The sequence below is a fragment of the Ursus americanus genome, chromosome 2, assembly GCF_024610735.1.
Source record: "Ursus americanus isolate L20-20 chromosome 2, mUrsAme1.1.p, whole genome shotgun sequence".
NCBI lineage: Eukaryota > Metazoa > Chordata > Mammalia > Carnivora > Ursidae > Ursus > Ursus americanus.
In genome coordinates, this window is record NC_142128.1 from 102,902,424 (window position 1) to 102,927,432 (window position 25,009).

At 48.8% G+C, this 25,009-nt stretch overlaps 1 protein-coding gene across 3 annotated transcripts in view; it reads right to left on the bottom strand.

Annotated features, from left to right (window-relative positions):
• DRC8 (dynein regulatory complex subunit 8) overlaps positions 1–25,009 on the bottom strand; it is a 149,417-nt gene that overhangs the window by 12,865 nt on the left and 111,543 nt on the right. For 2 of the 3 annotated variants that reach the window (XM_087859577.1, XM_045796256.2), the window contains one exon: positions 22,784–23,612. The exons of the other annotated variant lie outside the window; for it this stretch is intronic. In XM_087859577.1, coding sequence (XP_087715703.1) covers positions 23,497–23,612 — 116 coding nt within the window. In that variant the 3' untranslated portion in view covers positions 22,784–23,496. Of the gene's footprint in view, positions 1–22,783; positions 23,613–25,009 lie in introns of those variants that run through there. 3 annotated transcript variants of the gene reach the window in all.

Below are 25,009 nucleotides of genomic sequence, written 5' to 3' on the forward strand. Positions count from 1 at the left end.
TGGTGAAATAAAGTATGGTCCTTCGTGCCACAGAATGCTAGGCAGAGAGTGAGTGAGGTAGGTATTTAAAATATTTATGACCTGGGTGTGCAGGACCTGTTGCATCATGGAAAAGCGTGATGCATACAGTTGCATACAGTAGGCGCCCCACCCACACACTTACACAGAACTCCAGAGAACTGGTGAACGCGGAGGGGGTGAGGTGGGAACTGAGTGGTTGAGGGACAAGTTTATGAAGAACTCATTTTTATTCTATGAGACTTTACACCTTTTGAGTTTTGTACCAAGTGCGCTTATATTCATTCTAGAGGTGAATTCAAAGATTTTGTATTTTGACATTGACAACTTTATTTCTTGAACCAAATGTCCACCAGCCTATCCCTGAGCCTCTGGCATTCACACCAGGTCAGTTCCTCACTCATAATGGTCACTTTTATTAGGAAAAGGAATTAGCTCTTCAATTTCTCATATGTTGTTTTCTGACGGAGGAAATTGGGGTTAATAAAGCCCTTAGTGTTACATTTAAATGCGCGGTTGGCTATAATCATTTAAACAGCAGAACGAGAAATTATTTAACCTAAAAATCGTGACTACGCCTTGGTCCAGAATTCACATTGTTTATTTACTCATTCCTTTTGCCTGTGAATTGCAAATAGGTTGCCCTCAGCTGTCGACCTAGCCACAGCTTCTCTTCTTGTTACCAGTAGATCACGGGAAGAGCAATGGCTCCAGCAAAGGGGAAAGCTCCCACCTGCACGTAATAGCCAGAGGCACGCATTGTGCTCTGCCAACGTCTCATAGCCATGGGTAACCTGAGCACGCCCAGTTCTCTGCCAGCTCTGCCCAGCTCCTCGTCAGGCGGCTGAGTCACGGCCGTCTCTAAGCGGAGGAGTTTGCCAGCCGTCCCATGCAGGCACGATTTTCTCTTTACATCCTGTCTGCCAGAAATCAAAGCGCCACACCCTGATGTTCACGACCGTACAGCTCGGAGCATCTTCTAGCCGCGGGTTTCCCCTTAGTTCCTAAGGAGCCCTGGAAGGTCTCTCCCCATCTGTAGAGGAGGCTGCACGGTGAACCTCGAGGGCACTCTGGAAACCTCGCCACCACACCTGGCTTCCCCAGCAGCCCAGCCCATGTTGTTCCCGGCTCCTCTTCTTCCAGATTTGTTCACGGCTTCCTGGAAGACTCTGGTCTGCAGTTTCCATCTCGAAAAATGCATCATAGGTGCCATAGTTCATTCTATAATTCCCTTCTCGTCTATTTCTCCCGGCACAAGCAGGATGTCTTTGACTCGAGGGTAGTTCAGATGTCAATATAATGTCAAAATGGAACAGGCAGCCCCTTCCCATAGTTCCAAAAATATTCGGATTTTTGTCATTCTCATGCACCATCCCTGCGACTTTTGCTTGAGTCCCTCCCCCTGCCCCCACCACCCCAGCCTCCGTTCTTTCCCATTTGAGGCAGATTTCAGACTAAGGGGACGTGCTTTAGTTCTGCTGTTGTCATTTGGCGACAGAAGGAAACCGGATGAAGTAACAACAGGCCGACTGCAAACTGCTTGGCACTGGATGTGTCTGGGAACTTCTCAATATTGGAGAAAAGAATGAGGAAAAACGGTAACTGTCTTTCCAGGGCTTAGAGGCTCTTAACACTGCTATTTCTGAATGTCACATAAAATCATTGCTGGTTTTATAAGTATTAGCCACAAGAAGGGAGATAAAAACAAAATATTTTATACCACACAGCACACAGTAAGGAGCTAAAGAGCCAGGATTTTATTGTACGGCTCCTCTGTGTAGTTAGTTGGTAAAATATTTTTTACAAGACCAGTGTTTATGCTACTTTGACAACATTCATTTCAACATCTATAGGTTAAGACAAAGATCCTCAAAGTGGCTGGAGGGTTGGGGGGATCAGCTATCACCAGGTCCTGCCAGATGCCCTTCCTGCCTTGAGAGCGCACCCCAAATCTCTGGCAGGTGTGGGAGGGGTGTGAAGGAACTCTCCTCCCTCATAGCTCAGGAGTGGGCAATAGTTCTTTTAAAAATAATAATAATAATTTGCATCAGCTGATTGGTAGCATCTCCCTTGAGTACATTTTTAAGAAATGAAAAACCTGACCATGCAATCAATCAGGCAGCTCTCCTCCAGGCATCACTGGATTTCATCTGGAACAAGGCCTCAGACTGACATGAACAATGGCAGGAACGGGTTGCTGGTCAACCACGGAGATTTGCAAGGTGGTTTCCACAGGAAAGGCATCCAGGAGGGGATCTGGAGGCAGCCTAGAAAGGCTTTAAAAAAAAAAAAAAAAAGAACCCTGGCCTGCAAACCAATGAGGGACGTGGTACAAGAGACCATTATAAAACTGAGATGGTCTTTCCATCAATGTCCCTTTTTGATTTTCATTTCAAGGACGAACAAAACGTAAGAGCACAAGACCACCTCCTTTATTCCAGCCCAGACGTTCTGAACACTGTAATGGCGCATTGATGGCTGTCCCAACAATGGCGGTGAATGTCACGCTCCGTGCCTGGAGTCCGGCCTGTCTCCCTTTCATCACACCCCAGCACCATGCCCCAAATCTCTGTGTGCGTCAGCATTTTGCTCTGTAAAATGGGGACACCGACAGTAACTTCCTGTAGAGTTTTTGTGAGGCTTACACGAGATCGTGTGAGGAATGCACCCAGTGTGGTGTTTGGCACATGGTAAGTGCTTAATGACTGTTACGTGTTAATATCACCATCAGTACTAGTACTCTATTTCCAGACTTCAGCTCTGATTTCATATCATATGTTCCTAAGTGGAGCATTAATTTTACACTGGAAATCATGTTTTCTGTAGCCAGCTCTCAATGGAGGACCAGACTGTCCTCCTTCTATTGCATTTTTCCTGATAACCATATTATTATTCCAAGCGATAAACACATTTTCAACTTCTATACTTTCCCTGGTGCCCGGTACAATGCAGAGCCAACGATGGGCCTTACACATGGAACTGACGCAAATATAAGAAAATCGAAAGACTAAGAGGACACTTATCTTGGCGGGCACTGAGCAATATACAGAAGTGCTGAATCACTATATGGTTCACTGGACACAAATACAACACTCTATGTTCACTACACTGGAATTACGATTCTTTTAAAAAGTACGAACAATAGATTTTATCCCTAAAAAAAGAGAAAACAAAAATGAAAAAACAACGAAGAAATACAAGGATACAGTTCATATAATGGACAAAATCTGTGATCGATCTCCACACTGACCGGGTTAAGATCACTGAGAGTCACTCTAGAGAAATTCTCACTGGCTTCTCTGAATCCTTACAGGAAACCTCATAAAATTGACATTTCAAAAACCGTTTCTCATTTGACTAACTCATTTGGAAGAGACTGTAATGAGCTTTTGTGGGGGAAAAACTGCACAGGAAAAATAAAAGTGGAAGCATAACAGAATGACCAAACATCATTTATGGATCAAGATAAAATATATCCTCTTTTTCAAAATATAAGCTTTTATTATAAAAATCATTCTAGGGGCACCTGGTGGCTCAGTGGTTTAGTGTCTCCCTTCGACTCAGGTCATGATCCTGGGGTCCTGGGATCGAGCCCCATGTCAGGCTCGGGGGGGTCTGCTTCTCCCTCTCCTTCCGCCTCTCCCCCTGCTCGTGCTCTCTCTGTCAAATAAATAAATAAAACCTTAAAAAAATAAAAAAGAAAAATCATTCTCAAAAAAGTATAAAGAGGGAACAGGGAGTGGTTATTTAATGGGTGCAGAGCTACAGTGTGGAAGGAGAAACTTCTGGAAATGGGTGGTGGGGCAGTTGTCTGACAACGTGTATGCACTTTACTGCTGCAGAATCGTGTGCATAAACCGGTTAAAATGGTACAGTCTGTGTTGTATATATTTTACCACAGTAACAAAAAAACTATGAAAAAGTTTAAAGTCACATCTTTACTTTTACACGTTTCTCTAAACATAGGAACACACAGATACAGTAAAATCCCCAGTAATCTTCTCTCCTTCAGCTACAAGCACCTGTTTCAAAGTCCAATAATGTTAAAGATGAGCTCAACGGAAATAGCTAAAGCAACAGGATCATTCATATGCTTTCAGACGCCCTGATGGCGACCAGAGGGCTTTCGAGAAGTCCCCCAGCTCTCGTGCTGTGTTCCCTCGGATGGACTCAGGTAGAAAAGGTGTTACGTTGTTTACACGGGGAATTTCAGAGTCAGAAGGGAAAGGCTGTCTTTTATGAAAGTGAAGAGAAGAGAGGCAAACAGAGGAGGCACTGGGAACATTTCAAGAGGTAAGAAAGAGCCACGATCCCTCGATACCGGGAAACTAAAGGTACTCATGTAGCCTTCGTTAGTCGATTGATTTTTGCGGCCCTGGAAAAGTCCACGTGCCCTGTGAAGAGACTGCTCTTAGCTCCCTCCTTTCTGCGGATGGCTTGCGGAGGATTGAGGGGGTGGTGAGCCAGACTTACAAACACGTCACCCTGCGGTCAGCAGACGGGCAGAGGCTTGGGCACCGACGTCCTGCGCGGGTCACTCTTGGTTCCTGCCACCAACTGCCCGGACGCACTTGGTGGTCTCAACTCAGGGCACGTGAGTGCCAGGCAAACACCCGGGACCAGGGTGAAGAGAAGGGGAGGGTCGTCTCCCCGCTGCCTTTTTACAGTCTTGGCTGCTCTTTCTCATTATCCCCTTTTGCCAAACAGCAAATGACAAAGGTAATGTTTAGCAGCAAAGGCTGCAGCACTCCGGTCTTTGCTCTCCTAGGATGTGTTTATCAGCAGGTTTAGTACCCGTGTCGACAGGTCCCTACAAGTCTGCGCGTGCAGTTACTGGCTGCTGTTTTATTAAAAAGGAAAAGCATCCTTTTCTCAACAATCTAAAGCTGGTCTATTAGCGGACCCGGTGGAAATTTCTGCCCCATAAGAAGCTTTTTTTCCTCCAATTTTAGGGAGGATACGTCCACACTAAAAACCAGCAAACCCCAATTCAACAGCCCGGTAAGGAACAAAGATGGCGGTACTTCCTCTTATCGCCCTTCCGTGGCCATGAGCCAGCGAGCTGTGTGACTCAAACACGTTCTATAAACATGCCCCGCACAAGCAACCAAAGCGAAAGCAGACAAGTGGGACTCTATCCAGCTTGAAAACTTTCCTGCATCAAAATCAACAGAGTGGAAAAGGCAACCTAAAAACAGGTGAAAATATTTGCATATCTTATCCCTGATAAGGGGTTAATATGCAGACTACATAAAGAACTACAAGTCAACATCAAAAAGTCAAATAACCCAATTTAAAAACAGGCAAAGGACTTGAATAGACGTTTCTCCAAAAGATGATATACAAACAGCAAATAAGCATATGAAAAATGATCAGCATCACTTATCAGCGGAGAAACGCAAATCAAAACACGTGGTGGGATGGCTACTATCAAAAAAATAGAAAATAGGGGGCGCCTGGGTGGCTCAGTCGTGAAGCGTCTGCCTTCGGCTCAGGGCGTGATCCCGGAGTTCTAGGATCGAGCCCCACATCAGGCTCCTCCGCTATGAACCTGTTTCTTCCTCTCCCACTCCCCCTGCCTGTGTTCCCTCTCTCGCTGGCTGTCTCTCTGTCAAATAAACAAATAAATTTAAAAAATCTTTAAAAAAAATAGAAAATAACAAGTGTTGGCAAAAACAGAAGAACTGGGGGCACCTGGCTGGCTTGTCAGTGAAGAGTCTGACTCCTGATTTTGGGTCAGGTCACGATCTCAGGGTTGTGAGATCGAGCCCCGCGTCAGGCTCTACGCTGAAGCATGGAGTCTGCCTGAGATTCTCTCTCCCTCTCCCTCTGCCCCTCCCCCTGCTCGTGCTCTAAATAAATAAATAAAATCTTTAAAAAAAACAGAAAAATTGAAACCCTTGTTCATTGTTGATGGGATTGTAAAATGACGGTAACCATTATGGAAAACAGTATGGTGGTTCCTCAAAAAAGTACCCATTACTATACGATCCAGTAGTCCCACTTCTGGGTACACATCCAAAAGCAGTGAAAGCAGGATCTCGAAGAAACATTTGCAGGCCCATGTTCAAAGCAGTGCTGTCCACAGGCGCCAAAAGTTGTAAGCAACCAAGTGTCCATCGACAGATGAATGGCTGGACACAGCGTGGTATGTGCCCAGGATGGAGTACTATTCAGCCGTATAAAGGAAAGAAATCTCATCACGTGCTCCAGCGTGGATGAGCCTCAAGGACACTGTGCTAAGAGATACCCCAGTCATAAGATACAGATACTGTAGGACTCCACCTATAAGGAGGGTCCTAGAGGAGCTGAACCTACAGAAACAGGAAGGAGAATGGTGGTTACGAGGGGTTGGGCAGGCGGGAAGGGGAGTTGTTTAAAGGAGCGCTGAGGCTGGAATCCTGGAGACATGAATATTTGAGGGTGGGGATAGAGGAGGGGAGAGGATCTGGAAAGCACAGGTCTTTGCATCCGGCAAGTGTAGGGCTCTGCAGTGAACTCACACAGGTTAAGGCTGGAACTGGCAACTGGTATGCTGGTGGTGAGCTGGTCAGCGGTTGCAGAGAGAGTGGAGGGCGGAAGGCAGGCCAGCAGCCCCAGACCAAGGGCCACAGGGCCAGAGAGAGGCCAGAGGTGGGCTCGGAGGGGCTGGCACTCTCTCAGCAGGCCAGTGGTGAAAGGCGGGGAGAGACCAGGGTGGTGGGGGGGGGCATGCGTCCTAGGGAAGGGAGGTGCCATTTAAAAGAGGGGTAGACCTGAGTACCATCGGGGTCGGAGAGAAATCAACAGCTGGATAAAGAGAAAAGGAAGGAGAACGTAGGACCAAGGAAGACAGGTAGGGAGGTGGCAGGAGGGAGCAGAGCAGGAGGAGGCTAGGAGGTAAGGACGGGTGACCCAGTCGGCGCTGGCGGGGGGCTGCTGGAAGCAGGCGTTCGGACTCAGGGTCGCTCTGGAACCTGCCCTGGAGCCCCCGACCGGGAACTAAGGGGCCTGCGAGCCAGGAGGGGGCAGCGTGGAGGCGGTAGTGGGGCAGGCCCGGGTCCTGGAGGAGTCCTTTGCCCTTGACGAGGGGTTGCTGAGAGCGTGCAAGACTGTCAAATAAGAGGCCAGGTCCTCCGATCAGACAGAGGCCCGGGGTGGGGAAGGAACTCGGAGAAGAGCTGCCAACACCTGCAGCAGCCTTTGATTTCATTTTTATTGCAGGAGGTCAGTGATGGGGTGCGTGCCCTGACCCCATGGCGCTGTGCGGTCTGTTACCTGCATGCATGCACACTGCTTCCCCGCCTCTTGACTCAACCCCACCTCCATTTGGCAATGTGCAAGCACAGAAAGCCGATAAAACACCTTAGCTGACCCTCTGCCTGGCATCCTGCAGGCCTCTCGGTTTCCTCGGGGGGTGGAGGGGCACACGTGGGCCAGCACGGTTTTCAGCCACTGCTGATGGGGCCCCGTGTCTGCCTTTTGGGCCCATGGTTTCTCCCTCTGTATCGGGCGCGTGCCCGCTCAAGCTATTGCTGCGATGCTCCCAGGACGTGAGGCCTTGATGTTACCATGTAAACGAGTAATGTCCATCAGGGCTTTAGAAAGGCAACCTTCCTTTGGAGTTAGGTTACAACCGTTTGGAAGTAATTCTATTTGCTGTGCCATATGAATTCCTGATTCCTGCATTAAGGGAATTTAGAAACTGTCTGGTCCATCCTGATTATTGCAGAAATTTACTAACTCTCTCTCTGGCTTACAATTCCACACTGCGCGGTAACCAGGGTGTGTTGTCGGATGACCAAATTTAAAATGGAAGACACAGCACCAAAAAGAAGCACATCTGAGCTGTGTGCGTGGTTTTCTTATTATAAAATACACATCATTTTAAATACATAATTTAAATATGTTAAGTATCAAAATATGCTAAAATATATGTGTGTGTGAGTGGATTATCTCTACGTGTTGAGCTAGGGAAGAAACATATTCAGGATTGTTCTGAATTCTTGCTGTACTATTATCATTGACATAAATAGCTGCTCTGAATCATCCTGTATAGTCTTATGGATGTTTGAAACATGTTTATCAATCTGCAACAGCTTTATTAAATCAAGCCAAGTCCAAACTTTTCACTTCCACCCACATGAAAAAAGATAGATTCACTGTGACAAAAATAGCAGTTACCCCTCATGCAAACCTGCCAATCACCAGAAATTAATCAGGTAAGCAGAACGGTACCCCGTGCGGCTTGGCTAGGACACCCCACAAGTGGCAGCCCATACTTCCCATAAGGGCACAGGCAATTTCAAGCCCCACCTGTAACATGCACAATTATAAAAATAAAATGCATGCTTTTAAAAGAAATCAAGAAACATTTCTTTTGAAAAATTAAAGAACCAAGCAAACACCATACCTTTGCTGTTCAAACTACATTTCCAGGAAGCCAAACAACCCAGCAAGGAAAATTATCCTTTTTAAAAAGTTGTTAGTTAGTTAGTTAGTTAGTTAGTTAGTTAGTTAGTTAGTTATGACACAGAGAGAGAGAGAGAGAGCATGAGCAAGGGGAGCAGCAGAAGGAGAGGAAGAAGCAGGCTCCCTGCTGAGCAGGGAGCCCGATACAGGGCTTGATCCCAGGACCCCGGGATCATGACCTGAGCCGAAAGCAGGTGCTTAACTGACTGAGCCCCCCAGGCGCCTGTAAGGAAAATGATCCTTAAGAGCAATTCCAGCACATAATGCAGAAGGAATAACAGCATTTCTAAAACCACCATTTTGCATCTCCTCATAAATGATGTTTCTAGGCAAGTATTAGGGAAAGGGTGATGGGGAACTTGATATTCACTGGTTCTGATGGCAACTGGATCCGAGCACGTGATGAACAGAGACGATTCAGACAGCACGTGCCTCGCAGAGAAGGCCGCAAAAATACCCCACCTCCAACGAAGTTGCAAAAAAGCAAAAACTAAACCAAAACTGACCTTGAACTTGATCAAGCCTCTAGGTTTAACGATTGGTCTACAGGGAATAGAAAACCATGTCAAACGCTACCACAGAAAAGCAATCAGACAAACCCAAAACGTGGAAAATTCTATAGATCCAGTGACCAGGCTTTTCAACAAGTAAATGGCAAGAACAGGGGAGGGGAGAGTTAGAGACTGAAAGACACATCAACCCCACGCGGTGGGTGGATCTCCTTGGGATCCTGATCGGAACAAACCAATAGTACAAAGACATTTATGAGACGACTGTGAACAGTTGAACAACGACTATGTATCGGGTAAAGAATCAGTGTTAAATTTTTTTTAGTTATATGGAGTTTCATGGTGGTGTGGGAAAAAAAGGGGGAGGGGTCCCTATCTGTTATAGATAATATCAAAGCCTTTTCAGACGGAATGACATGATGTCTGGAATTGGTTCAGAGAAAATCCAGTAGGGGTGAGAGTAGAGGTGGGGTAGATAGGAATAGATAAAGCAAGACTGGCTGTTAGTGGGTGATGGATACACGGGGTCCATCTATCCTATTCTTTTTGTGTTGGCATTTCTTATTAGAAAGTCCTTTCTGAATCACCCAAACGGGTGATCGGTGCCTTACAAAGGCCCCTCCAGGATAACGTAAGCTTGCTTGTTCTCCACCCGTTAGTACTTCTGCTCACCCTCTCCATCAAAGCACCCTTCCATCTTCCAATGTCCCCCCAAAGACTCTGTGAGCCAGGTGACCATTGTCCCTGGCCCTGTGTATTCAGCCTCCTGCCCCTCCTGCCTCTTTTACCCTGTCCTGTCCCCAAGCCACCCTTCCTTTTAGGTCCGTGTTTAGATTTTAGACCAAGAATGTGCTTCTTTTGCCATCATCTCCTTGCCAGCTTCCAGCAGCGGCCCCTCGTCCTCACCCCGCCTCTCCTTCCGCGGATCCCGCTCCTGGCACAGGTTCCTGCAAGACAAGCAGTGTTTACAGACTTCCTTGCTCGGGACAGGGCCGGCCTCTCCATACACTGATTGCAAAAATGGATTAGAAGGTTCTGCATCCGTGACTTCCCCAGAGACTCCTGTCTCAAGCCAAACAGGAGGCCCCTGCTTTGGCCTCAGGTCCCAGCCGTGTTTTCCAACCTAGCTTCTAGAGTCAGGAGATAGCAGGCTGCTCATAGAGCATCCTGGAGGTTCTCTGATCCCCATTCAGGCAGCGGCTTTGTGTGCAGCACTACCGTGTAGAGCCCTGGTGGAAACAGGTGTCGGGGCCAACCAAACCTCTCTTCCTCTACTTACTGCCTGGTCACGCACCATCAGGAAAGGTCCAGAGTTGGCCCCAATTTCAGGGCACCAAGGATCGACAACACGTCATTAAAAACTAAATATCGGATGAGATGAGCCTAAACATCTCATACCTTATACCCAGGAAGCTCTCGGAGGTCAACCTGAAGAGGCTTCCACCAAGTGTAGTGGGGAACTGTGAGCATCGAGAAGAAGAAATGCAATGGGGGGAAACACACCGAACACACATAAGTTTACGACAAACACACGTAAGTTTATGACAAACACACGTAAGTTTACGACAAACACACGTAAGTTTATGACAGTGCTAAAACGCAAACAAACAAAAACTAATTGGTCACCATTAGAAAGTGCTAGGAAACCAAATCGTTATTTTCAAAATGGTTAAATAAAAAAACATTTTTAAAGCCCTCCCGACATTTATCCTTTTTCTCGTAGGACTGTACCACTCGGTAACCAAACAGTAGATGAGGAGTAGTTTCCTCTAAAGGAGAATTGCAACTAATCAGTGAAGAAGGAAGAAGTAAACTGTCCCGATTTTGCAGTCCCCAATGTATTAATAAGCCTAGCGTCATCAGTAACGGCACTGATACCCAGACGGAAAACCAGGTATCACGCACTTCTTCACGAAAGGACACAATGCCTACAAAGGAATCTTGCGCCCCCCAAAATCAAACCGGAATTTGATCAAGCCCAGATCCAACTGCCAGTTTATGGATTAGAGAGGACAGAGGAATGCGTTCAACTGCACAGCCCATTAGCCCGCCAAGCCCAGCCGGTGCGAAACTCAACAGGACAAACGACGTGGTTTCTTCAGTAATTATGTGGGGGGGAGGGGGGAAGAAGGGTTGGAGACAAAAAATATGTGTTAAAGGAAACTTAAGAAACACATCAACCAGCCGCAATACAATCAATCTTGGTTGAATTCTAATTCAAACTGTATTTTTTTCAAAGCCTCTCATTACATTTATGGGAAACTGATCGTTTGAACATGGCTGGGTATTTGATAACACTAAGCAATTTCTATTTTTTAGGGGTAATCATAGTATTGTGGTTATGTTTTTTAATAAGAATCTCTATCTTTTAAATATGCATGCTGAGGGGCGCCTGAGTGGCTCAGTCGGTTAAGTGTCAGCCTTCGGCTCAGGTCATGACCCCAGGGTCCTGGGATCAAGTCCCGCATGGGGCTCCCTGCACAGCAGGGAGTCTGCTTCTCCCTCTGCCTCTGCCCCTCCCTCCCTCTCTCATGCTCTTGCTCACTTTCTCTTCTCTCTCTCTCAAATGAATAAAAAAAAATCTTTCAAAAAATGCATGCTCAGAATATTATGGATGAAGTGAGATCGTGTCTTGGGTCCGTCGGAGAATAATGAGCGTGAGGACAGGGCCTGACGATGGGGTCGGGATGGGCCCTGAGGTGACGGCTGCTCAGGAAGATGGACGTGGGGGTTCGCTGTACTCCGCCCACTGAATGATCCATAATAAAGCATTTTACAAAAAACATGTATATTGTAGCCTGGTGGGATAATGTATGAAGTTATTATTTTGTTATTATTATTATTATTATTACTGCTGTTAAAAGAGACAAAAAAACAGGAAAGGGATTCCTTCTCTCCTCCTCCCCACCCACCCCTTCCTGGCGGCAAGCTGTGCTGAGTCCCAGAGAACCGGGGCTTCCTTTGCAAACAGGGCAGAGGCAAAAGGCCTTAGCTTTCAAAAGCCTTCACACAAACAAGCCAACAGCTGACCGGTCTGGAGAGAGCAGGTGGGGTCTCTGGGCTTGGGGAGGGGGAAGGTCAGAGGAGGGCGGGCACGCGGGAGGGGAAGGAAGGTCCCCTCCTCTATAGCTTGGCTTCTTCTATAGTTCACTGTAGTCTTAACACCCATCGTGTGCGAAAACTCCATGTGCAGAGAAGGCGCCCAGGTTCCCACTGGTTTCTTCACAAGGGCTGTTCTAGTTTCCCATACAGCAAGCTGAGAAGATGACAGGACTTCTCAGGGGGTGCTGGGGGATGAGAAGTGACGGTCATGTCGTGGCAGATATCATGGGTTTTAGAGGTACCGTATAAGTGCCTGGATTCTTGCGTGACACAGGCAAGCTGAGGGCTCCTCGTGGTATGACGGGACGGTAGGTACTTGGGAGTCAGACTTGGTTTAGAAAAACAAGGCACAAGACTGTGACTGTCATCTTTCATGCCCGAGGGTCACGTTATCCATTAATTCCTTCCTGATACCGAAACACCACGAACCCCAAATCTCTTCGCACTTACCTTTAGACGCACAATTTTTGTTCATGGCTTACTTTTGGCAGCCATCACAGTGGCTCAGCTAGATCTAGCCCCTATAATTCTAGCCCCCAACAGTGCTAACTGGGCCCCGATTGCTCTTGACTCCCTTCCACTCAGGGTTGAAGATCATGAGCATTCAAAAGAAATTGGGAAATCATGGGGATCACGACAGTTCACCAAGAATGTGACAAGAGGGGATATTCTTGGATTTCATAAGCAAGTAAAGTGTTCGGAGCTGTCGTTGAATTGGACACAAACTACCTGCAGTATTTTCCAATCTAGGTGAGTTCAAATTGTCTCAGGGAATCTGATCGCCCATTGAAAAGAAAGACCTGGGTGAGGGTCTAGACAGAGGCCCTCAGTGGTACTGGTGGGTGGGGACACAGTGGCATCCAGGATCTTATTGATACGTTTCCTCTGTATCTTTCTCCTCTTCCCCATCTTACACTTGGATTGCCCCCAGGTTCAGACCTCAGAGCCCTCCTCTTCCCTGTCCCGCTGCCCTCGTAGGTGATCCCACCCAACCCCACGGCTTCAAGTCACCACACGCTGACTCTTTCAACCACAGTCTCTGCCCTGGGCTCCAGGCTCGGACAACCAGCCTGGGTGTTTAGTTGGCTTCTCCATGTTGCCATGTACCCCACTGCACCCTCCATTCCCCCCAAAGCTTGATTAATGGCACCTTGTCACTCAGGCCAAAACCTGGTGGTCTTCCCTGACATTTTTCTCTTTCTCCACCCACATCGATCCATCAGGAAATCCTTTTAGTTCTACCTCCCAAATGGACCGATGCCAACCACTTCTCACCCCATCTACCATTGTCACCCTTGTCTGAGAAGCCAAATCCCATACAACGGGCCACGGACTGGTTCCACACCATTCAGTGGCTTCTCTTCACAGTTAGCAAATATCCAAAGTCCTTTCCCAGACTATGCAGCCCTTCATGTTCTGGGCCTGCCTCCCTCTCCAACCCCAACTCCTGCCTCCCTCTCTTTACCCAGGCTACCACGGCCTCTGTGGCCTCCTTGCAGTTCCTCCAGGCGGCCAAACGCTTGGCACTTGCTGTCCTCTCTGCAGCAAATGCCCTTCCCCAATACTCCTTCATTTCTTTCAGGTCACTGTTCAGATATCAACTCCTTGGAGAGGACACCTCGTATGGCCCTGGCTGGAACGGTGCCCCAACACCCTCTTATCCTTATCTTGCTTTTTCTCTGCAGTGCTTATCCCTGTGTAACACATAGATTGACTGACTCACTGCTGTCTCCCCAACTTAGAAGCCAAGTTCTGCAAGGGTAGGGACTAAATGTTTGTGGAATGAATGAAGTTAAATCGACATGTCTGCCCTTTTTCATAAAGCTCCTGAGGTCGCTAGTTTAGGAAAACAGCCTTCCTGATTCCCAGAAATCCTCCAAGGACTTGGACTCAACCTCATTATTTATTCTAAAAGACTTCCTATAGAGGAACATACTTCTATTCATCACCCAACTGATACTGACTGAGCACTCTGTGGTGCCAGATACGTACCAAGCCCTCAATGTTCCGAGGATCCCTCAAGGTAGACATGATGCCTGCCATTTTATAGCTGGGAAACTGAGGTACAGACCCATCCAATGACCTCTCCCAGGTCACATGTCCTGCACCTGGCACAGGTGGAATCCCAGAAGCAGGTCCATTCTTTCCCCTGAGCCATGCTATAAAGCTATTTTAGCATGAGCTTCAAGCCATCTCATTCCAGAACATTCTCTCCCCTCCAGTCCTAGCAGCAATACCCACAGGAGCACAGAAACCTCTTGGGGTTCATCCTGTCATCTCGCCTCTGAAGCCCTCCGGGAGTCCCACACGCAGAGCTGGCAGCTTTCTGCTCTGATCCCAAAGCAGCTCGCCACGTTGCTCATCACCTGCTCCTTGGTGTAACTGCTTGTCTTGATGGTTCCCCACAGGACCGAAACCTCTCTAGGACAAGGACTGGGTCTCTTTCATTGTGGCGTCACTGGTGCCCAGAACAGTGTGTGGCGCGAATGCGGAATTCAATAAACGTCGGCTGAATGAGCAGACGAGTTGCATCAGGAACCGCCATCACATCTCAGGATGCTGGTAGCGGAGATGGCCACTTGGGCCCCCGTTCTGGCTTCGGTGATCACTCGTCCCTCTTGTTTGAGTGTTTATTTCCCCGGCTCCTATTTCTTTGCTTGAATACTTGCGACATTTCCTGCCAACTGTTCTGTGGGACAGTGGCTCGTTCTTACTCGTCACCTCCTCCAAGTGATAATTGTTCAGAGTGAAAGTGTACTTCCTGAATTGGGATTTTTTTTTTTAAGATTTTTATTTATTTATTTGAGATAGAGAGAGCATGAGCAGGGGGAGGGGCAGAGGGAGAGGGAGAAGCAGACTCCCTGCCAAGCAGGGAGCCCGACTAGGGCTTGATCCCAGGACCCTGAGATCATGACCTGAGCCGAAGGCAGACGCTTCACCGACTGAGCCCCCCAGGCGCCCCTTGAATTGGGATTCTGCCATATGTTGCACTTTGTGGGCTCCATTTCACAGCACCCCGGGGCAGGGGGTGGGGGGCAGTTCTTGTTTCCGGCTGGCTGGAAACAGTCTGCAATGGCTCAAATTTGGTGCCTCTTGGAGCTCATCCAATCGAGTCCTCCAGCACACATCGTCATGGTTCTTTAGAAAGCTCGAGTCATCAATGGAACGCAGATATGTAAAAATCAATAGATACTGTTTTTTACCTATCAAATGGGCAAAATTAAAAACCAAAAAAAATGCTGAGGGTTTCTCTGGAATAGCTCGAAAATGCATTCTTAACAATAGGCTTATAAATGGGGGAGGCCCCCAGCTCTTTAAAGATGACTCAACCACTCCACTTCTAGGAATGTATTCTAAGCAAATAATTTAAGATTAAAATTGTTCATAACAATTTATCGTAATAGAAATTGGAAATTATTTAAATGACCAGGAATAAGGAACTAGGTAAAGATATTACAACAGAGCCCAACAATTAGATACCGTTCTGTGATTAAATTTATATTTTGGGTGAAGATACATTAACACAGAAAAATTGTTCGTGGTGTACTGAAGTACGGATCACACAGTAGCATGTGTCACATGAACCTGGTCATAAATATCTGTTGTGTTTATTTATTTCTCCTCCCCCAGGTGGGGGTAGCCAGTGGATGAATGATCTCTGGGATGATGCCTGCCTTCCACGGACGCCTAGGAGCAGGAACTCCTCAGCCCCCAGCCGTCTTTCCCAGCACTCGGATCCGAGCCCGTGCAAGGTTGCCCCCGTGACAGCGACCCTCGACAGGCCGTGCCAGTTATGAGGTGGTTGCTATGTCTTGCTCCTCGCTTCTTCAGTGAAGCCCTCTTGGCTCTTGTCTGCTCTGAGCCTCCTTCCCCAGCTCCCATGAGCTGTGTGAGCCCCTCTGCCTCCCCGTGAATAATCCCCTTTCGCTTCGGTTAAGCAGGCTTGTTTCTGTCCCTATAGTCAAGAACCCCAACCACCTGCCTCCACCGTGATATTCTGAAGAAGTTATATAAAGACACATAGTTTTGGGGCGCCTGGGCGGCTCAGTCAATTAAGCATCTGCCTTCAGCTCAGGTCATGGTCCCAGGGTCCTGGGATCGAGTCCCGTGTCTGGCTCCCTGCTCAGTGGGGAGCCTGCTTCTCCCTCTGCCTGCCACTCTCCCTGCTTGTGCTCGCTCTGACAAATAAAGAAAATCCTAAAAAAAAAAAAAAAAAAAAAAAGATACATAGTCTTGGGTTTTCTCTTCTTTTTTGCTTCCTGGTATTTTCCAATTTCTTTTTAATAACTATGCATTGCTTTAAAAATACTGTAACAATTTTTAGAGTATTTTACGTTTTACGTTGCTTTCCCAAAAGACCTCTTCCTCTGGAGATTCTCAAAATTAGAATCAGATGTGACCAACATGCATCATCACCCGTCCACGGGTCAGGAGTCACATGCCAGGAAGACAGGCAGGTGTCCTGAGGGCAGCACGGGGGTGCCCTGGCCCCCTACACACTCTCACCCTTTACTAAATGTATGGGTGCCCAGTGAACTGGAGCGTTCACAGATGTTATCTGGTTTTAACAAAACTAGCCTCCCTAAACTGATAAGAGGCATAAAAAGTTTCCCACAAAGCAGCCTGGAATTGAAAACAGCACTAGTGCTGTTAGGAGAAGCCAGCGCCAAGAAAATGGCAGAACTCTTTGTCAGCTAAGTGACCAGGTCTCATCTGATTTCGTGAAAAGTAACTTAAAGAGATTGTAAATTATCAAGGAGGCCAGTAGGCAAATCGATTGACCTTCATTCCCACTAACACTCAACTTTGCCCCCGTGAACAGCATGCCTGAGACGGCAACTGGGCTCTGAATGGAGCCACCCCAGCTGGCAAGACATTTAAAAACTAAGCATCCAGGGTGCCCGGGGGGCACGGTCAGTGGAGCGTCTGCATTCAGCTCAGGTCATGATTCCAGGGTCCTGAGTTCAAGTCCCAAGTCGGGCTCCCTGCTCAGCGGGGAGCCTGCCTCTCCCTCTCCTTCCGCCCCCCCCCTCAAATAAATAAGATATTTTTTAAAAAATAAGAATAAAAACTAGGCATTCCGAACACAAAAACAAACCCTGATTTTTTAAAGCTACACTTAAAGTCAGGTAATACTCAACGCATTTCATAAATTGCATAAACTGAGTGGTAAATGCTTAGAGGCCTCGGTCAGGATTTCGTGCCGAGCAGCCGAAGACTAACTAGGGAAGGGTTATCGGCCACGCTGCACCGTCACCCTTATAAAACTCGGCCTGGATTTTCAGAATGAGCTATTTTACCTTACCGCCTTCTCCAAAGAACTGGAGTTGGCCCCAAATTTTCAACTTCGTGGTCTGTTTTGATGAAGATAAAACACGGTTTCCTCAAGTGCCCGAGAGTTTTCTCCAGTCGGTGAGGTGAATAATTCATGCCACTTTAAAAGCACTATGACTGCTGGCAAATTTTTAAAAAGGAAGAAAGATCCAGCAACCCCACTTCTGGGTATTTAGCCAAAATGACGGAAAGCAGGGCCGCAGAGAGCGCGAGGTCCGCTCCGGTCACAGCAGCCTTGCTCAAGAGCCAGAAGGGGAAGCAATTCAAACGCGTGCCTCCTTCGGGTAGACCCTGTATTTACCACACCACTTTGTCAAAAAGCTTTTATTTATTGAGAGGGAGAGAGAGAAGAGCGAGCGCGCGGGTGCGGGGAGGGGCAGAGCGAGAGGATCTTCAAGCAAACTGCCCGCTGAGCTCGGGGGTTGACGTGGGGCTCCAGGGGGGCTCGATCTCACAACCCTGACGTCGTGGCCTGAGCCGAAACCACGAGTCGGACGCTGAGCCGGCTGAGCCGCCCGGGCGCCCCACGAAGTAAAGGCAGTTCCAATGCCCCCCCACGGAAGATGGGGGCACGTATGCACGAGGCAGTGTTATCCGGCCTTTAAAAGGAAGGAAATCCCGACACCCTCACAACTCGGACGAACCTGGAGGACCTGAGGGAACTACGCCAGCCACGGAGACACAAATGCTGTATGACGGGACCCCCACGCAGCGTCGACCTGACAGTCGCCAAAGTCGCGGAAACAGAGCAGAACGGGATTTGCTAGTGGCGGGGGAAGGGGCGTCGTCTAACGGGCAGAAAAGCTCAGATCTGCAAGATGGAGAGGTTCTGGAAAACCGCTTCACGAGAACGGAGATATACTCAGCACTGTTGACGGGACAACGATTAAGACGGCTCACTTTATACCGTTCATTGTTTCTCACTGCAGTTCTAAAAAAAGAAAGACAAAGCACTGCCTAAACCTCCTCGTTTCGCAATCCAGAAGTAAACCTCAGAGCTTGCGACCAACAGCACCAGGGTAGCCCACCTCCTGGTGGCTCTCCGTCCTCAGCCCATAGATTAAATACATTATTACCTACCTGCCCAGGCGGCGGGCCTCTCCCACCCCCACCCTCCCCTTCTCCCCACCCTCCCCTTCTCCCCTCCCCACCCTCCTTTCTCTTTTTCCTCCTTCACTTCCGCCCCCCACAGTTGATCTCCTATAAACAAAACTTGTGTAATACCTTATACCCTTTAAAGAATTTTCACTTTTATGATCTCATTTGCTTTTCCCACGAGCCCTGTAAGGTCGGTGTTCTTTCCACTTTGCAAATCAAGACGCAGAGATCCAGCAATGTTAAATGTCTGCACCCATGGCCCTGTCATTCGTCGGTCAGTGGCAGAGCCTAGCTCCAAACCCCACACTTGACTTCACACTCTAATACTGCCCGAGAAAGTCTGTCTTCGGGATCTAGATGGGACCCAGGAGTCCGGGTTTCTAACAGACACCCCTCCCAGGTGTCCTGATGCTAGAGATTAGTGACCCAACTTGCAGACACACACAGGTGTCCCGCCCAGCACGAGGTGGGGGGGTATGTGACCAGGGGGCTCTCTGCTTATTTAACATATCCAGCAGTGTAGTGACACTGACCTTCTACGAGAAACTGGCTGCATGAACAAGGCGCTCTCTCACCTGGAAGCAACTAGAAGAGGCGAAGGAGGGAAAGCAGGAAGGGAGAGAGATCTAGATGAATGCCACGCCGCAGAAAATAACCTTGCCAGTGAAAATCCCAACCAGCCAGCTGGTGTGGACCTTCTCTTCGTCTCTTAGCATTTGGTACTTGGACATTTGGGAAGGCGGGAGAGGCAGAGCTGGGCTCTATTTTCCAGCCGCAGGTGCACAGGAGGGGAGTGCCTGACCACAGTGAGTCACAGACCACACAGGATCGAAGGGGGGGGGCCTCTTGAATCCCAGGCCAGTGCTGGGGCCCTGAGCCAGGCAGCATTCCCCGCCTGGAGGCGGAGGGTGAAGCCGTCTCCCCTTGCAGCCCCGCCGAGCTGGGGGGTGTGGCAGGCTTTGCCAGAGGGCAGGGGTCGCCAGGACATGCAAAGCCCGCACAGGAGACCAAGCGCTCCTCTCACCAGGAAAATGCCCTGTGGTTGCAACTGGAGGCCGGGGGCTAAGTGGGAGAGGGAGGTAAAACATGAACCAAAACGGTTTGAGTAGAAAGACAAATGTTCCCTTTGTGACTATGCCACATTTATTCTGCAACTAGGAGATAAAACGAGATTTCTGTGGGAAGTCTGTGTTGCTCTTTTTTGGAGGCCTTAAAAAAAAGCCAGACAAATTTGTGCTAAAGATAAATGAATCAGGTTCCAAAGAGCTAACTCTTTTTTTTCTCTTTTTTCAAGATTTTATTTGTTTATTTGACAGAGAAAGACAGCCAGCGAGAGAGGGAACACAAGCAGGGGGAGTGGGAGAGGAAGAAGCAGACTCCCAGCAGAGGAGCCCGATGTGGGGCTCGATCCCAGAACTCCAGGATCACGCCCTGAGCCGAAGGCAGACGCCCAACAACCGTGCCACCCAGGCGCCCCGCAAAAAGCTAACTCTTATGACTGCTAAAGAGACAGGATTTCCTTGCGACGGGCTGTGAAGCTGGACATCAGTCAGAACTTTTGAGAGAAATCCAGAAGGGGGTACCTGAGCCTGAGGCACCCTCTAGGAGGACACCGCTCCTCAGAAAGATTATGAAGACATCGGGGCTAGCTCACCAAACCACGGTCCTCTGCCGCTGGGGCCATGCAGGGCAAAGGCTCCTAGAAGAGAACCCCGAGCTGCCCGCGTGCTCCAAAGTAGTCCATGCCTGGGTCCCCACCCTGGGCACCCGCACACGCTTCACCGCGGCACGTTGGTGCCGGCCGCTGTGCCCTGGGTGCACTGACTTGGAGAACCTTTCACGTCCCTGCCACCCTCCTGAGCCGCGGCAGGGTGTCCCCGATCACGAGCAGGCTGTGTTCCTGCTCTGAGGGGTCGCCGCACCCCCTCCCCGTGCTGCTCCGCCCTGGCCTAGAGGCACGGGGCTCAGACTCCCGCCTGGCTGGTGATGCTCACACGCGCGGCTACGTGAGCCCCACGCCAACTCTCCGCTTGGCTTCAACCCTGGTGGAACCCTGGGAACCGGCTCCCAGCACTACACCTTCCGTAAGTGATGATCCCACATCCTCATTTTTGTTCGCTGTTTTTAAATGGGACGACCCGAGGGACCCAGTGAGGTCAAATTTCCAGCAGACTGGGTTATCACTCGGGCAGGGCACAGTCACCCCTCCCTCCCGCCACATGAGCCGCTGCCTGTCGAGGTCCAGAGGCCCCTGCCCTGTTCAGCCCGGCGTCTGCGCCTCCCTGCACCTGTCCCTAACACGCGGGCTCCGCGGACCATCCCTGCACCTGCGCGCTGGGGGACTCCTCAACTGCCTTCCCCTTCGGTTCCTTCCCCCCAGATGACAAAACCTGAACCCTGAGTCCACACAGCAACCCACCATGTTGTTCCTGAGCCTGGCTTACTGAACGAAATACTCCACGATTTCCTGAAAATCCTTACGTGGGCTCTTGCTCATCTCCTGCTCTGTAACCTCCGACCTTCTCCCTCGTTCGGAAATGAAAGAGGCCAGCGGGTGGGAGCTGTACACACTCGTTTGAGGCTCCAATCCACCCCAAAGCAACCCTTTTCTTGCTCTGGAATGGCCCTTCCTGCTTCCTTAGGGTCTTTGACTCCTGTGCTGGCCCTCAGCCCCCCCCGAGTACAAGTGCGCCCGCGAGTGTCCGCTCTTCTGAAAATAACTCCCTCCGCCTGGCTGTCCCTCACCAGCCCTGTCCTCACGCTCCACTTTCCCACGGCTTTCTGGTGCTCCAGCCACGGAACCCTGCACCCTGTCGGTCACCGAATCTGCTCCTGCAGAGGCCACCGGGGAACTCTGCTGCTACAACTGGTGGACATTTCCCGTCTTCAATGTACCTGCCCACGGCTTCTCCTTGTGACCCTCTCCTCCTTGTCTCTCGTGGGCTCCTCCTCCCCTGCCCTCCCTTAAATGCTGACGACCCCCCGTGCCGTTCGTTGACCCTCTTCTTTTTCCTTTCCACGACTTTTCTACCACTTTTTTTCTTAACTATTACTTACATGCTGAGACATCCAAAATCCAGCTCTCTTGCCACATCTTCATCCTACTGACCCAACTGACTGGATGTCTCCCCCCAGGTGTCTCACTAGCTCCCCGATCCCAGGATGTCCACCGCCAAACTCCCGAATCTGCCCACCAACTCTGACTTGCTGCTGGATTTCCCAGCGAAATAAATGGCTCTATCATCCACCCACTGTCCACCCACTTGCCTTTTCCCAACCTAGCCCCTTCCACCAACCAAGTCCCTTCCCGCCTGGGCTCCCCACTTCTAGCCTCAACTCTTTGAGATCATCTTCCAGATGATTCACAAATGATCTTTCTCTGTGGTCTTCAGAAAATGTCCAAATTCAAACACAAAAACCGAACTACATGACCAACCCGATATCCTTAATGATACAGCTCCGGTCTACCACCCCAATTTCCTCTCTCATCATGCTCCCCAAATCTCCTACACACCAAACATACTGCACTGCCTTCAGTTCCCAGACTGCTCCATGTTTCCTGACACCCCCAGGGTGTCTGTACTTGCTGCTCCCCCGTGGAAACCCCTCAGGTCCTACCAACAGCTCAGTGAGCTACTTGCCTCTACCGCAGATGTCACCTGATCTGAGAGGACCTCTCTGCTCACGAGGCCCTTTCCTCACCCAGAAACTCACCCACCAGGCTGAGTGAGCCGCCCCTCTTTTGCACTTCCGCAGCACCCCAAATGTGACCCGGCCTGAAATGTGCTTGCTGATTGACTTGTAGATCTCCCTCACTAAACCGTGACCTCGACAGGTTAGGGACGGAGCCACCTCGCAGCTCTAGTTCCACCACAGTGTCTAAGAACACTCAGTAAATGTTTCATGAACCAATGAACAAACAGTGACAAATCGTCTCTTGGGTAGCAGCCCCCCATCTTGCATGCCTAGGAGGAAGAATCGTAAGCAACATCAAATGTTTATGCGTGTATATACACACACATGCAGGGGGGAAGCATCCTCAAACAGAGATCACTGTGTGTGCATGAAAGAGTATACAGGTTATGGAAGATTATTCATTTTCCTTCACCTTATTTTCCCCTCCGCTTGTTAGTCCCTCCATCGTGGGTCTTTCTCCATCGTGATTCCTTATGCTCAGACTTTATTCTGCTTTTCCCACAGCTGTCGTTCCTGCACACACAACTTCTCAATATTCTTACTCAGTATTCACAATGATATTCACACGACAGCTATTCTGAATAGCTAAGAATTCTTATTTTTTTTTATTTAAATTCGATTCGAATAGCTAAGAATTCTGAAGACTGGAAGAGAATGGCCACTTCCTTACACTGTCGATTTCCATTCAGTCTTCTTGTCTCTAGATTCGGCGACCTCAACTCCGTGAGCTGCTCCGCAAATGGTCACACACGTGCTGGGGCGGCACACTTACATTTTTACACTAGGGTCACTATCAGATGAGATTTGTAATCGACACTCATAAGGGATTAATTATTAATATTCATTTCAACAACTCCCCCTCCCCATCCGGATGCTGAAGGTTTGCTGTTTGTCCCTTTCACCACGTGGATGCTGGTCCTCACTTTGTGGTCACTCTGCCCCCTCCCAAGACCTTTCTATGCCAAACCTTGGGTCATTCTGGTCATTCTTCATTCTATCAGCTTAATGAATCTGAAGGTCATCGGGGTTTTATTGTAGAAAATCCACAACAATCCACGGATAATGTTAAAATATTTTTAAGAATAAGCTTTCAAAGAATTAGCCGTTGGTCGTTCCATAAGGCTAGACCTACCAAACGAATTTGTGTTCATCTTTTAAAAACAAAGTATCGCAAAATAGTTGTCAGCAGGCACTAATTAGCACATGTAGGAATTATAAGATGTAGAATTAACAAGACGGGCCATCTCTACGGTCATCCTTTCAATGAGAAATTACGTCTTCCGGGCGCCTAGCTGTCGTCCACCACCATCATGGCTATGTAGTCCTTGTAATGAATGGAATTTGATTCGGGGTCAATGGCAGCGGACAGCATTTCTTCCATTTCTTCCTGAGAAAAAGGCTCACCTGGGAAGGACAAGAAGGGAGATTCATCACTGACAATCTTCTGATTGTTTTCTTTCTCTTTCCACCAGCCAGCTTCATTGCCCTGGAGCTGCCCAGGCCCCCGCTGGGTTGCTGGCTCCCCTCCCGGGGTCCTGGGGTCAGCACGTTCCGCCAGTCCAGAGATTCCAAGAGTGTGCTGTCATGCCCCCGGCAGATTTGGGACTATTTTACCTTGCAGACGTCATAGCTCTAGCAACCTATAAAATCAATCACTTCAGCCAACACAGCAGGAGAACATTAAGACATTGTTTATTTAAATTAAGGCTATTGGGATTGCCTAAGAATTCACCCAAAGTCCCAGTTTTCTAGGAGTCTAATTATTTTTGCAAGGGTGTGAGGATGGGACCACACGGACTCGATGCAAAATTGCTGAAGAGCAGACAGCAGAGGCTTGAGCTGTAACAACCGTATCTCTGAATAGTCCCTGACCAGGTCCGGCCAACTCCGTGACGCCAGCCGAGCCCAGGACAGATGCGCTCATCCGCCGTGTCTAAACAGCCCTCTTTGTTAGAGCTTGGCCCGTGTTGCTGTCAAATGAAACCAAACGTGGCATAGAAAATCTGTGGCTTTCGCTGGATTCAGACAGCAGCTGAGGACCATCTTGGACACCAAGCTGAGAAGCAAACTCAGGAAGAACACTGGAAATGCCGCCGACTACTTAAGAAAGAACTTCGTCCCGATATTAAGCAAAAATACAAAAACATCCAAATCACCACTTCCCTCTTCTCTGACCAGATGAGTTACTAAGGCCTGAGGATCACTCACCTTCTGAGCTTGTCACCTGCCACTATGAACAATGCTTTCTACGCTGGAATTCAGATCATACTACAGAAATTATTCAAATGAAGATCTTGATGACAATGATGATAGATTATCAAACAAGGGGAGAGTGTTCTTGAAACCATACTTACATCCTGAGAAAAGAACGCCTTCAGAGCCTACAGAGACAGATTCTGAATCTTTCTTATACCCGATTAAAGGCTAAGTCCATGCCAATGAACTCTGATGGGCACTACGGAAGGCCTTAACAGGTTACTAGTAGCAACCATTTATCGAGAACTCCTGTGTGCCAGATACTGACGACCTGCTTCAGATACGTTAACTAAGCCAACCTCCCAGGCACCTCAGTAGAGGTAAGAATTGCTACCCCACTTACAGAAGAGGACAGCAGAGGCACCTCGGAGTCTCAGTCGGTTAAGCGTCTGACTCTTGATTTCAGCTCAGGTCATGATCTCGGGGTCCTGGGATCAAGGCCCGCACAAGACCCGCATTGGGCTCCCTGCTCATTGGGCTCCCTGCTTCTCCCTCCCCCCTTGACCCTCCCCCAGTGCACGCACTCTCTCTCAAACAAATAAATA